This window comes from Pogoniulus pusillus, chromosome 32 (assembly GCF_015220805.1).
Source record: "Pogoniulus pusillus isolate bPogPus1 chromosome 32, bPogPus1.pri, whole genome shotgun sequence".
Taxonomy (NCBI): domain Eukaryota; kingdom Metazoa; phylum Chordata; class Aves; order Piciformes; family Lybiidae; genus Pogoniulus; species Pogoniulus pusillus.
The window spans coordinates 11082885-11095468 of record NC_087295.1 but is presented as its reverse complement, the minus strand read 5'-3'; the positions used below and the strand labels follow the sequence as shown (position 1 = coordinate 11095468).

General features: G+C 46.9%; 1 protein-coding gene across 8 annotated transcripts in view; it reads left to right on the top strand.

The window, feature by feature from the left end:
• The window catches only part of HECW1 (HECT, C2 and WW domain containing E3 ubiquitin protein ligase 1), a 317934-nt gene that overhangs the window by 274884 nt on the left and 30466 nt on the right, over positions 1 to 12584 (top strand). For all 8 annotated transcript variants that reach the window (XM_064169530.1, XM_064169529.1, XM_064169533.1 and 5 more), the window contains one exon: positions 501 to 653. In XM_064169530.1, coding sequence (XP_064025600.1) covers positions 501 to 653 — 153 coding nt within the window. The remainder of the gene's footprint in view (positions 1 to 500; positions 654 to 12584) is intronic.

Genomic DNA, 12584 nt, shown 5'->3' with positions numbered 1-12584 from the left:
TCAGCATGGACTTTTAGGTTAATCTTATAGCTAAGGAAGCATCCTTGAGGCTAGTTTGTATCTTTGGTTACATCTCAGTGTAGGATGGTAAGAGCAGTTTCTCCTTTGGTCTGGCTGTCTGGTCTGTGAACCCAGATGTTCATAGGCAGTTCAAACCCACCCACCAAAAATCTATCCCTCTGCTAGCCAGCCAGCTAAGGCAGGGCTGAGCTTTGTACTTGCAATTTACTAAGCCTTTGGAACCAAGGGAAAGAAACTACTCAAGGGATGCATCCGAGTTATGATTCCTCCGCTCCTCAGCTTGGCTGCTGATAAAGTTTCAACCTTGTCACTTCTTCAGGGGTCAGAATCAGGTTTTGAGAGGAGAGGTACACCACGTGAGAAACACTTGACTGCACAGGGGTAGGTGTTAGACAGCAGCTAATGTAGGCAAACCCCAGGAAATCCACTCAAGTGGTAATGAGGCTTATTTTATCCCTGTTCTTTTGTACCTTTTCCAGGTTGGATTACAGTGGTCCCTCCCGAGAATTCTTCTTCCTTCTGTCTCAGGAGCTCTTCAATCCCTACTATGGGCTGTTTGAGTATTCAGCCAACGACACCTACACTGTACAGATCAGCCCCATGTCTGCCTTTGTTGAAAATCACCTGGAATGGTAAGAACATTTTGTGCAGAACTGAAAAATCCTTTTAGAGCAATACAGCAGGGGAAGTGCAAAGCATCCAAGCTGCCAGTTTAGACTAGACTGCATACAAATGTTGTTGCATCTGCTGGGAAGAACTGGAAAGTAGGTTGGGAGAAGGAAGAGGAGGAGTAAAGTGTAAATGAAAACAACAGGCTCTGAAAACGGAGTTGTAATGAGGTGCTACTATCAAAATGTCCTGTGTGCATTCCTTGGGACTTGGTGTTTGTGTACTTCTGTGTGGATGTGAAAAGGACAAGGAAAAGAGCTCTTCTTAGTCCAGTCCTCCTCTTCCTGGTCCATTTCTAAGAATAGCCAGTGTGTTTTTTCTGTACATGAAGCAGCATCGTGCTTGGAAGCTACACAGTGTCCTCTAAGAGCCACTTTGCTGCTCTGTACCTTAAAAAAAGACTTAGTGAAAGCAGTTTCCCTTTTCTGCCCTGACTGAGTGTTCCTGCTTGTGTTGGCAAGGCCAGCAGAGCGAGCAGGCATTTCACCTTGGCAAGTATGTGTGCAAACAGACAAATCCCTGATCTTGTTTCTTTATCAGAAATTCTGACTGCATGTTGTGAGCTCCTCATTTTCCTATCTGCCTCCAGATCTCTGTGTCTTTGGGAGTTGTTTTCCTTTTGATAGTTTGAGAGGTGGTTGAGTGAAGCATGGACCAACAGCCCTGGGCGTCCTTTGATCCTTTGTGGGATTTCAGTGTGTCAAACAATGCCACACGGATTTGTTCCTGTGATGTTTTTCTTTGTCTAACCAATCTTGCTAGCGCCTCTCAAAGATCCTCTCTTAAGGTGGAAGGCAGTTCAGACCCCTTTTAAATTGCAAACAACACACAGAATCATAGAACACTTCAGGTTGGAAGGGACCTTTAAAGGTCACCTAGCCCTGCAGTCAGAAGGGATGTCTTTGACTAGATTAGGTTGCTCAGAGCCCCATCAAGCATGACCTTGAATGTTTTTAGGGATGGGGCATCTACCACCTCTCTGGGCAACCTGGGCCAGTGTTTCACCTCCTTTGCTGTGAAAAAAATCTCCCTCCTATCTAGTCTAAGTTGCTGTTAGTTTAAAACCATCCCCCTTGTCCTGTCCGTCCCAGTCTTTATCAGCCCCCTTAAGTACTGAAAGGCCACAATAATACCTCACTAGAGCCTTCTCTAGGCTGAACCCCAAGTCAGCCTTTCTTCACAGGAGTGGTGCTTCAGCCTTCTCATCATTCTTGTGGCCCTTCTCTAGACCTGCTTCAACAGGTCTGTGTCTTTCTTGTGCTGAAGACTTCAGATCTGGACACAGCACTGCAGATGGGGTCTCACCAGAGCGGAGGTGCACAATCCCCTCCCTCAACATGTCCTTCTCTTCTGGTAAGCAGCTCCTTTCTTGCTCTGGCTTGCAGCAGACCAAGAGCAACCAAAAGGTTGTACCATCACCTCTTTTAAGGCTGTAGTGGAAAAAAGCATGGGTGTTGATGGGACCTGGCATAGCCTCTGAGAAAGAACAGCCTCAGAGCATAGCATGGCCTCTGAGAAAGAATAACATTCTTTCTCTGTACTATCACTCCCAGCAGTGGAGCAGTATGCTAACAGAGATCTTTGTATTGGGCTGACAGGAGCAGAAAGGGAACAGCTTCTTCATCGCCCACTGCAGTCCTAGTTTTCCAGGGAAAATAGTTTGTCCTTTGCTCAGCTTATCAGGCAGCATGGATGAACTTTTTGATTTGGGAGACTGCATTTGTCAAGATGCATTTTGATTTCAGGGCACAAGACTAACTGAGCAGTTGCAGTCCCAAGATCATTCTGCTCACACTGTGAGCAAACTGGATGCAGGACTCTCTTCAGAAACAAGGTTCCCATGTTACCTCAGTAGTACCTGAAACAGCCCCTGATGCTTGTCTGTTATTAAAACTGTTGTGAAGAGCTCAGCAGCAGTTTTCTTAAGTGATAAATTCTGCTGCAAGAAGTATATGCTTTGATACTCTCATTTTGTTCATTGAGAGGTTTCAGCATGGATAAGGCAGGTTTTAAAAGGTATCCCCACAGCAAAAAGACACCTAAAATGGTTTTCTGTAGCAGCATTTAACTCAGGAACCAGTAGCAGTCAAACACTTTAACCTTTCTCCAGCTACAGACTTCTTGCATAAGGAATGTTATTTGGGCTTTAGATAGTTTTTTGGTTTCTTTTTTGGGGGAAAGGGAAACAGAGCTCCTTGGCCTGCAGAAAGAAATGAATGCTATGAAGGAAGAGATCTGTACATAAAGTAGTGTAAATAGGGCAAGACTGCAGAACTCAAGGGAAAGATAAGCAGTTCAGTAGTGCTTGGTAGTGCTTCTTGAGCCTGTTATGGAACTGACTGGCTGAGACCAGCAGTTTATAACTAGCCTGATAGTTTTCATGATTGCCTTGTTAGATATCTAAACATTCTAAGTGGTTTTATGTTAGTTTGATCTCAGCTATTCCTCTGTAACCCTAGAGTAATGTACTCTGAAGTCTGTGCAGCCAGCTAAAACAGAATTTAGACTGAGTGCTTTCAAATTCAATGAGTATGATTCCCCCCTAAGGGTTTTTTCTCTGAGGGCATAGAACTGACTTGCTTGTTACCATTTGTTCTTGAGGAATGGGGGGTTCTGACATTCTCAGCCTTTCTCCAACTTTGTGCTCATCAAAGTCAGCTCTAAAACTTCTGTTTCTCAGATTTACTTGATATGATTCCAACAGATCTCTTCCATCTAACAAGCAAGAAATAAAGATTTCCTTTCCCAAAGCTGTTTTGAGACATCCATTAACAGAGATGGATGAATCCATTTGGAGAGGTCACAGATGATTAATATATGTAGTCTTTTTAAGGTTCAAAGCTTGATGTCAGTCATGAAAACTGACCACACAACCACAAATAGGCTGGGGGAGGTCTAGGCTGGATGTTAGGAAGTTCTTCACAGAGAGAGTGATTGGCACTGGAATGGGCTGCCCAGGAAGGTAGTGGAGTCACTGTTCCTGGAGGTGTTCAAGCAAAGCCTGGATGAGACACTTAGTGCCATGGTCTGGTTGATTGGACAGGGCTGGGTGCTAGGTTGGACTGGATGAGCTTGAAGGTCTCTTCCAACCTGGTTGACTCTATGAATTAGTCTGCATTTCTTTACCTGTATGCTGTTTGGTGCTGAGGGGTTTATCATTTCTGTGGAATCTACCCTTGACATATTCTTCTGTAGAGTGAACTCTACAAGACTTTTCCAGACCCAGCTATATTAAGAAACAGGGCTAGCAAAAAAAAATCCTCAAAATGATTTTACATTTTCTCTTCTTTAAGCAAACAGTGGTGAGATTGAGATAAATACAACAGAATGCAAAGAGGAGAAGTTTTGTTCATATTGGCAGAACTGAGAAACACACTGCTCTTTTTCCCCTGGCCCAAAAGTTAGAGTTCTGCCCCTGTTAATGACTTATTTCATGCCTTGCTCTTTGTACAAACAGCATTCCGAGTCCAAAATGAGCACATCAAAGCACAGAGAGGTTGTATGCATGCCAAGTTAAGAAAGAGACATAATGGCTGGAAAATATTTCTCATTTATGGAGAAACTGAGATTTAACACCTTTCCTGCAGGCTTCCATTGAATAAGACTTTTTCCTTCAGCTAACATATGTGCCTGCTGCACACACAAAGCATAAGGTAGCACACATTCTCAGACACACATGTTTTAAATCCCCCTGTAGCTGAAAGGATGCAGCTATCTCTCTCTAGATCTAAGAAGTTTGGTGATACACATTTTTATCTGCATGCTACAGGATGTACCTGAAGCTCATAGCCAGAAGAGCTACTTATAATCTGTGCCAGTAAGGAGCCATTCTCTCTGATCTAGGTAATGTGCCTGCTTTTTAACCTGGATAGTTGAGAACATCCTTTGTAAAATACAGTTTACACCCCCACTTAAGGTAGTTTCTCCATATAAGTGGGCAAAATGTGGTGGCAGCTACTATATATTACTTCAGTGAAAGGAATGTAGTTTAGCCCAGAAATAATAACCTTGTCTTTACTCTTGGTCAGGTGCTTTGGGCAAGTGAATTAAAGTGAGCCACTGAAGAATTCTTCTCAAGTTTTGCTCAGTATTCTGGGAGACAAAGTGGTAGGGATCATTACAGCCTCATGCAAGGTTTAATATTCCATAATGCTGAGTTCTTAAATACTAATAAATGGCTCCCAGTAGCTTGCCACATCAGCCTCTCACTTTTCTACCTGCTAACAGTGCAGTGAAAGTTTTTAGGCTGTCTTCTTTCACAGAATCAAAGAATAGGTTGGGCTGGAACGGACCTTAAAATCCATAGAATCAGTCAGGGTTGGAAGGGACCACAAGGATCATTTAGATCCAACCCCCCTGCCATGGGCAGGGACACCCTACCCCAGATCAGGCTGGTCACAGCCTCGTCCAGCCTGGCCTTAAATACTTCCAGGGATGAGGCCTCAACCGCTCCCTGGGCAACCCATTCCAGGCTCTCACCACTCTCATGCTCAACAACTTCCTCCTCACCTCCACTCTCAATCTCCCCACCTCCAGCTTTGCTCCATTCCCCCCAGTCCTGTCACTACCTGATATCCTGAAAAGTCCCTCCCCAGCTTTTTTGTAGGCCCCCTTCAGATCCTGGAGGCCACAAGAAGGTCTCCTCTTCTCCAGACTGCACAGCCCCAACTCTTTCAGTCTGTGCTCACAGCAGAGCTGCTGTAGCCCTCTGAGCATCCTCCTGGCCCTTCTCTGGACACACTCCAGCATCTTCACATCCCTCTTGTAATGGGGGCTCCAGAACTGGATGCAGTACTCCAGGTGGAGTCTCACCAGAGCAGAGTAGAGGGGGAGAATCACCTCCCTGGCCCTGCTGGCCACACTTCTCCTGATGCAGCCCAGGCTCTGCTTGGCTCTCTGGGCTGCAAGTGCACACTGCTGGCTCCTGTTGAGCTTCTCGTCCAGCAGCACCCCCATGTCCCTCTCTTCAGGACTGCTCTCCAGCCACTCACACACACAAAAATAATAAAGAGTTGAGTGGATAAATTAACCCTGAGAGGAAAAAAAAAAACAAACTCCTAATGCAGCTAAGTGAAGGAAATGGGTTGCTAAAATCTGAGAACAAAATGCCTAGTTCTGGAGTTTGCATAGTCTCAAATCTTCATGTGGATCCCTGGTTACTCTCCCCATCATCTTCAAAAGGTCCAGAAAGTCGCTGGCATCTCTTCACTGTATCTCAATCTCTGTATTGTAGTTTCTATTTTGGTCTGTCATTTTCAACAGTATTCCTCTCCTCAGCTGTTAGCTCAGCAAAGTGGTAACCAGAATGTTTCTGTGATGGTTTCTGTATCACTTTCACCAAATCTGAAAAATCACAGAATATATCTGGTTGGAAGGAGACCTCCCAGATCATCCACTCTAACTCTCAACCCAGCATTGAAGGGTCAACACTAAACCATGTCCCTAAGTGCCAGGTACACACACTGCTTGAACACCCTCAGGGGATGGTGACTGCACCACTGCCCTGTGCAAACCATTCTGATGCTTGACAACCCTTTCAGTAAAGAAATATTTCCTAATATCCATCCTGAACCTCCCCTGGCACAGCTTGTAGCCATTTCTTCTAGTCCTGTCACTTGACACCAAGAGGAAGAGGCTGGCCCCTCCTTGCTCCAACCTCCCTGCAGGTAGCTGTGGAAAGTGATGAGGTCTCCCCTCAGCTTCTTCTTCTCCAGCCTGAACACCCCCAGCTCCCTCAGACACTCCTCATAGCCCTTGTGTTCCAGGCCCTTTGTGAGCTTCGTTGCCCTTCTCTGGACATGCTCCAGCACCTCAGTATCCTTCCTATAGTGAGGCACCCAGAACTGAAGACAGTACTTGAGGTGCATCATCACCAGCTGGCTGTCTACCAGTACCCCTAAATCCCTCTCCAGCTTTCTAACCACAGCACCCCAAGTCTGTAGCTTACCATGGGGTTGTTGTGACCAAGGTAGATTGGTTTTGTTGAACTTCATACAATTAGCCTTGTCCCATCCATCTAACCTGCCCAGACTCAGCTGTAAAGCTTCCTTGCCCTCTAACAGATCGGCACAGGCCCCCAGCTTGGTGTTGGTGCACACTTACTGAGGGCGCACTCAGTCTCCTCATCCGGATCATTAGTGAAGAGTTCAGGCCCTGGGGTGACCAGTAGTGACCAGCACCAGGCAGATTTAACTCCATTCAGCACCACTCTTTGGAGCCAGCCATGCAGGCAGCTTTGTGTCCAGTGCAGCGTGGATTACCTCGGTGGCATTTCACTGTTGCTGCGGTTACTCGTTTCAGATGCTGTGATTTGGCTGTCACCATTGCATCCCGTAGGAAGAGTCTACTTCTTAGAATAAAGCACTTCTCACTGCTTGCTCATCAACTCCCCCACCGTGGGGAGGGCTGATTCTAACAGCCACCACCAAAGGGCCTTGTCCTCTCGGTTCCCAGAAGGTTGTGTCTGCATTCTGCTGTCAGATGGGTAGCCAGTCCCTTTCAGTCACATCATCTGAGTGGGACAGAGTCCTTCCCATCAGTCCTGCCCCCAGGAGTCACCCAGTGTGCCCAGCTTTGAGAGACAGCACTGTACTCACAGAACACTCACCTGCACCAGACCTTTTGTCCTCAGCTCCCTTGCCTGCTCTTTTATCTGACTTGCCCCAGCAATCTCATGCTCATCAGCTGCTTGTGAATTTTCACAGTATCCCAGTATCATCAGGGTTGGAAGAGACCTCACAGATCATCAAGTCCAACCCTTTACCACAGAGCTCAAGGCTAGACCATGGCACCAAGTGCCACGTCCAATCCTGCCTTGAACAGCTCCAGGGACGGCGACTCCACCACCTCCCCGGGCAGCCCATTCCAGTGTCCAATGACTCTCTCAGTGAAGAACTTTCTCCTCACCTCGAGCAGTTTGTCATGTGTGTTTGCAAATGCAGACCCACAGCCAGGGATGTGGAGAGAAGCCCACGCCCTGTGTAGGAGAGCAGATGGCCTAGACAGGTAAAATCATTCACAGAATCAGTGTCTGAGGGGCTGGAAGGGACCTCCAAAGCTCATCCACTCCAACCCCCCTGCCAGAGCAGCATCACCAGACCACACAGGAACATGTCCAGGCAGGTCTTAAATACCTCCAGAGAGAGAGACTCCACAACTCCCCTGGGCAGCCTGTTCCAGTGCTCTGTCACCCTCACAGGGAAAAAATTCCTCCTCACATTTCCATGGAACTTCTTATGCCTCAACTTCCACCTATTGCCCTTTGTCCTGTCATTGGGCATCACCCATCAGAGCCTGGCTCCAGCCTCCTGGCACTCACCCTTTGCAGACATTGACAGCCACTCACCATTCACAGACATTCATTTGGAGATCTGAGGGATGCTAACTTGAAACATCTTTTCCTGTGTTTTCATTAGAGATTAATGACAGCACTTTTCTTCTGAACAATTGGCCATTTGCAGGCCTCGCTGTGACATTTGTAATGAGAGCAGTACCTCGGTGTGTCAGTTACCTCAGCTTGCTAATCAGGCTTTGCATTCCCAAAGTCTTGCTGTGGTTTGTACCTTTGTTTGTCTTTACATGAAATGTAATACAGAATCTGATCAGTGAGTAAAATGATTTTGTGCAGAAGCCTGCTGAAGACCACAGAGATGATGTAGTCACACTTGGTGGCCCCAGAAGCTGGCTGCTGCAATGTCCAAAAGACCTCTGCTGACCTTAGATTCATTGAGAATGGCTTTGGGGCAAGAGGTTCTACATTCAGTTCCCACAGTAAACCTTTCTTTCTGCCCTCCAGCACCCCTTGTCCGTGCTGCTGAGCAGAGTCAAACAGAAAACTTGCCTGTAATTCCTACATGGTATCCTGCGGGCAGATGCAAGCCTCTTGCACCCACTCTCCTTTCAGACATCATCTTGCTTTCCCTGTGCTCCAAGCCAACATTGAGCTGAGAAAATATATGCTGCCTCCCATAAGGGCTGATTACTTCAGACTTGGCACTGCTTCAGTTGCCTTTGTGTGCCTTGGCAAGCTTGGCACATGGGCAGACCAAGATCTCTTTGCCCCTGCACAGTGCTGCGTGGGTATAACTCAGCTAGGCTCTGACCTTCCCTTTTCTTTACTTGATAGAAATGAGAAAACCAAGCACATAGCCACCACTATCTCAGGCATGCCAAAGAATGCAGGGTGTTGTTTTCCCCATTTTTTGTTCTAACAAACCCAGGAAGAACCAAGAATGTTGCAACCACAGCTCTCCTTTGTCCTTAGAGAGCTTGGCTGGGTTTGTTAACGCTGCTGCCTTAGGAGTTGTGCCTTGTGCAATTGCCCTGCCTCTCTGCCAGACAGTTTCCTAATCAGCTTGAGCCTTCTGACAGGAAGGTAAACGTCTCAGAGATATGGGTTCCCTAAAAGCTCTGTGGAACTCGTGGCTGGCTGAAGGACAGCTCTGCAGAAGAGTGCCTCAGTGAGGGTGGGCTGCTGAGCCCAACAGTTACCTGTTCTGTCTGGCCTGCAGCAGGAGCAAGCTGACAGGTCCGTCACAGGCACAGGCTGTAAACCAGCTCTTGCATCTTACTCAGTAGCTTGAGGATGTGTGGGAGAGCTGTGAAAACTCAGAGGAGGCAGAAGGGGAAAGCTGGAGACGCTCCAAAGTGTGGGAAGTGCCAGCAGAGATGTGTAGGGAGAAGTGGAGCTATTGCAGTGCGCTAATGGGAGGCCATCAGAGACAGGTCTATGGGAAACAGCTCCATTAATCCTGCTGCATGGAGAATGGCTTACTTCAATTAAAGGGCTTTGGAAAGAAAGTGACAAATTGCCTCATGACCTAATGGGCTATGCTCAGATGCAGACCAGCTCTTAGGATGGATTTAGGCATGTTCTGTGGTTCTTTAGAGAAACAGTGGAGAAATGTAGTCACAGCATCTAAGCAGGAGGTCTGCAAACAGCCCTTGCTCTTGTCCACTGCCTGCAAGTAGCTCTGGGGAATATGTGGCCTGAATTACTCATTTATCTCTTTAATCTTCAACTGCCAGGGCAGGCAACCTGTGTATGGCCCAATGCCTGTTTAACTGAGTCAGAAACACTGAATTTGGTTTGGGGGCTCAAATGGGCCATTTGCCTGAGTCTGTGTTTTGGAGGAGGAATTAGTTTAGAAGACAAATCTTGCAGCCATCCTGAAAGGCCTTCTTTATGCTAAATGCTGAATCATAGAATCAGGCAGGTTGGAAGAGACCTCCAAGATCATCCAGTCCAACCTAGCACCCAGCCCTAGCCAATCAACCAGACCATGGCACTAAGTGCCTCAGCCAGGCTCTTCTTGAACACCTCCAGGGATGGTGACTCCACCACCTCCCTGGGCAGCCCATTCCAATGCCAATCACTCTCTCTGCCAACAACTTCCTCCTAACATCCAGCATAGACCTCCCCCAGCACAGCTTGAGACTGTGTCCCCTTATTCTGTTGCTGGTTGCCTGGTAGAAGAGACCAACCCCACCTGGCTACAGCCTCCCTTCAGGTAGTTGTAGACAGCAATGAGCTCTGTCCTGAGCCTCCTCTTCTGCAGGCTGCACACCCCCAGCTCCCTCAGCCTCTCCTCACAGGGCTGTGCTCCAGGCCCCTCACCAGCTTCATTGCCCTTCTCTGGAAAATGTTCCAGTACTGCAACATCTCTCTTGAATTGAGGAGCCCAGAACTGGACACCTGCTTTAAAACTCAGATTATCTAGTGAGCACTGCAGAGTGGCACAGCCAGCAGAATCCAGTTGTTTTTTAAGTTAGATTATTACCTCTTTGCCTCAGTTTCCATCCTAGATGACCTTTAAGGTCCCTTCCAACCCAAGCCAGTCAACTTGATATCCGTTTGATGCTCTGAACTGCTTTGAAATTCTCAGATGAAAGGCAGCACAGAAAACCAAAGCATCTCATGTTAGCTTTCACTACAGATTTTAATTACTAGCAATATCTTATTCTAAATAATTTATGCTTGCATGAGAATTTGTCAAGCAGAGTTATAAATCTTCTGGGCAAGAATGACGAATATGCAGCTGAAATAATTTTGTAAGACCTTCACACTGTGTGAAACTTAGATGTAACTGAAAGGTCTTCTTGCTGCTACACTGTGATCTCTCTCAATGCCTCCTGTGCTTAAGTAAGCTTTGATTTTCCTGTTGAGTTTGATGTATGACCCTATCACGTAGAGCTTACCTCAACAACTGGGTAGTTATTTATTAAGGGTCAGGAGGGATGGGAAGACTGAAGGTAAACCAAAGTGAAAGAGAGAAAAAACAACATTTCCACTCCTGTGCTGCTACAGCAACAATTATTTTAAGACACATTTCCTGCTTTGTATTTGTCTTATTCTTAACTTTCTGTCTCTTACTGGAGTGCCTGAAGGGAGACCGTAGCCAGGTGAGGGTTGGTCTCTTCTCCCAGGCAACCAGCAACTGTGTCCAGTTCTGGGCCCCTCAATTCAAGAGAGATGTTGAGGTACTGAAACATGTCTGGAGAAAGGTGACAAAGCTGGTGAGGGGCCTGGAGCACAGCCCTGTGAGGAGAGGCTGAGGGAGCTGGGGGGGTGCAGCATGCAGAAGAGGAGGCTCAGGGCAGAGCTCATTGCTGTCTACCTGAAGGGAGGCTGTAGCCACGTGGGGTTGGCCTCTTCTGCCAGGCAACCAACAACAGAACAAGGGGACACAGTCTCAAGCTGTGCTGGGGGAGGTCTAGGCTGGATGTTAGGAGGAAGTTGTTGGCAGAGAGAGTGATTGGCATTGGAATGGGCTGCCCAGAGAGGTGGTGGAGTCACCGTGCCTGGAGGTGTTCAAGAAAAGCCTGGATGGGACACTTAGTGCCATGGTCTGGTTGACTGGATAGGGCTGGGTGCTAGGTTGGACTGGATGATCTTGGAGGTCTCTTCCAACCTGCTTGATTCTGTGATTTGCTTTTCAAGTTCTTTTGAAGATCTGAAGACCCTCAGCTGGCTTGAAAGAAGAGATGTCTTTCCCTTCTCAGACTGTTCTCCTTTTCCCTTCTCAGACTGTTCTCCTTTACCCTTCCCAGACTCTTCTCCTTTTCCCTTCCCAGACTCTTCTCCTTTTCCCTTCCCAGACTCTTCTCCTTTTCCCTTCCCAGACTCTTCTCCTTTTCCCTTCCCAGACTCTTCTCCTTTTCCCTTCCCAGACTCTTCTCCTTTTCCCTTCCCAGACTCTTCTCCTTTTCCCTTCTCAGACTCTTCTCCTTTTCCCTTCCCAGACTCGTCTCCTTTTCCCTTCTCAGACTCTTCTCCTTTTCCCTTCTCAGACTCTTCTCCTTTTCCCTTCTTTGGGTTTCATAGTGTCCAGCACTGCTTCTATAATGAGAGTTTTGTTTGAGGGAAAGGCAGGCATTCTGTTGTGTTTTTACACAACTCATCTTTATGGGCTTTTTTCCCTGGCTTAAGGCTGTTTAGTCTTTTGCAGCACTGTGAATTAAATTTGCCCAGAGATGGGAAGCTTTGCATGAAAACTTTATAGTGTCTCCACCTGGCATTTGGTAGAGGAGAACCTGATAGAACCCACTCAATCTCTGAGCATGTGGGCCCACAGGAAAGCATCCAGGTGGGCAGTGATAGGTTTTTTTGTTGTAGTGGCAAAAAACTCCCAGGGAGTGATAAATGTCCTCATATCTCCTGTTCCAGCCACACTGGAATGGCAAGGCTGAGTTGTCATCATGAAGTATTGCTCAGTCACCTTTTGCCACTCCTTATTTCTCACTGTATTTTATTAGGAAGTAAAGAAAAGTCAGTTAGAGCAGGTGCAGAAATTCCCAAGCTAACTTTTATTAGTCAACACAATTCATACATCTAAAGAAAGCCTACTTGCAGACTGGGATTGCTTTCAGTAAATCACCTACATTTGGTTAGGGGT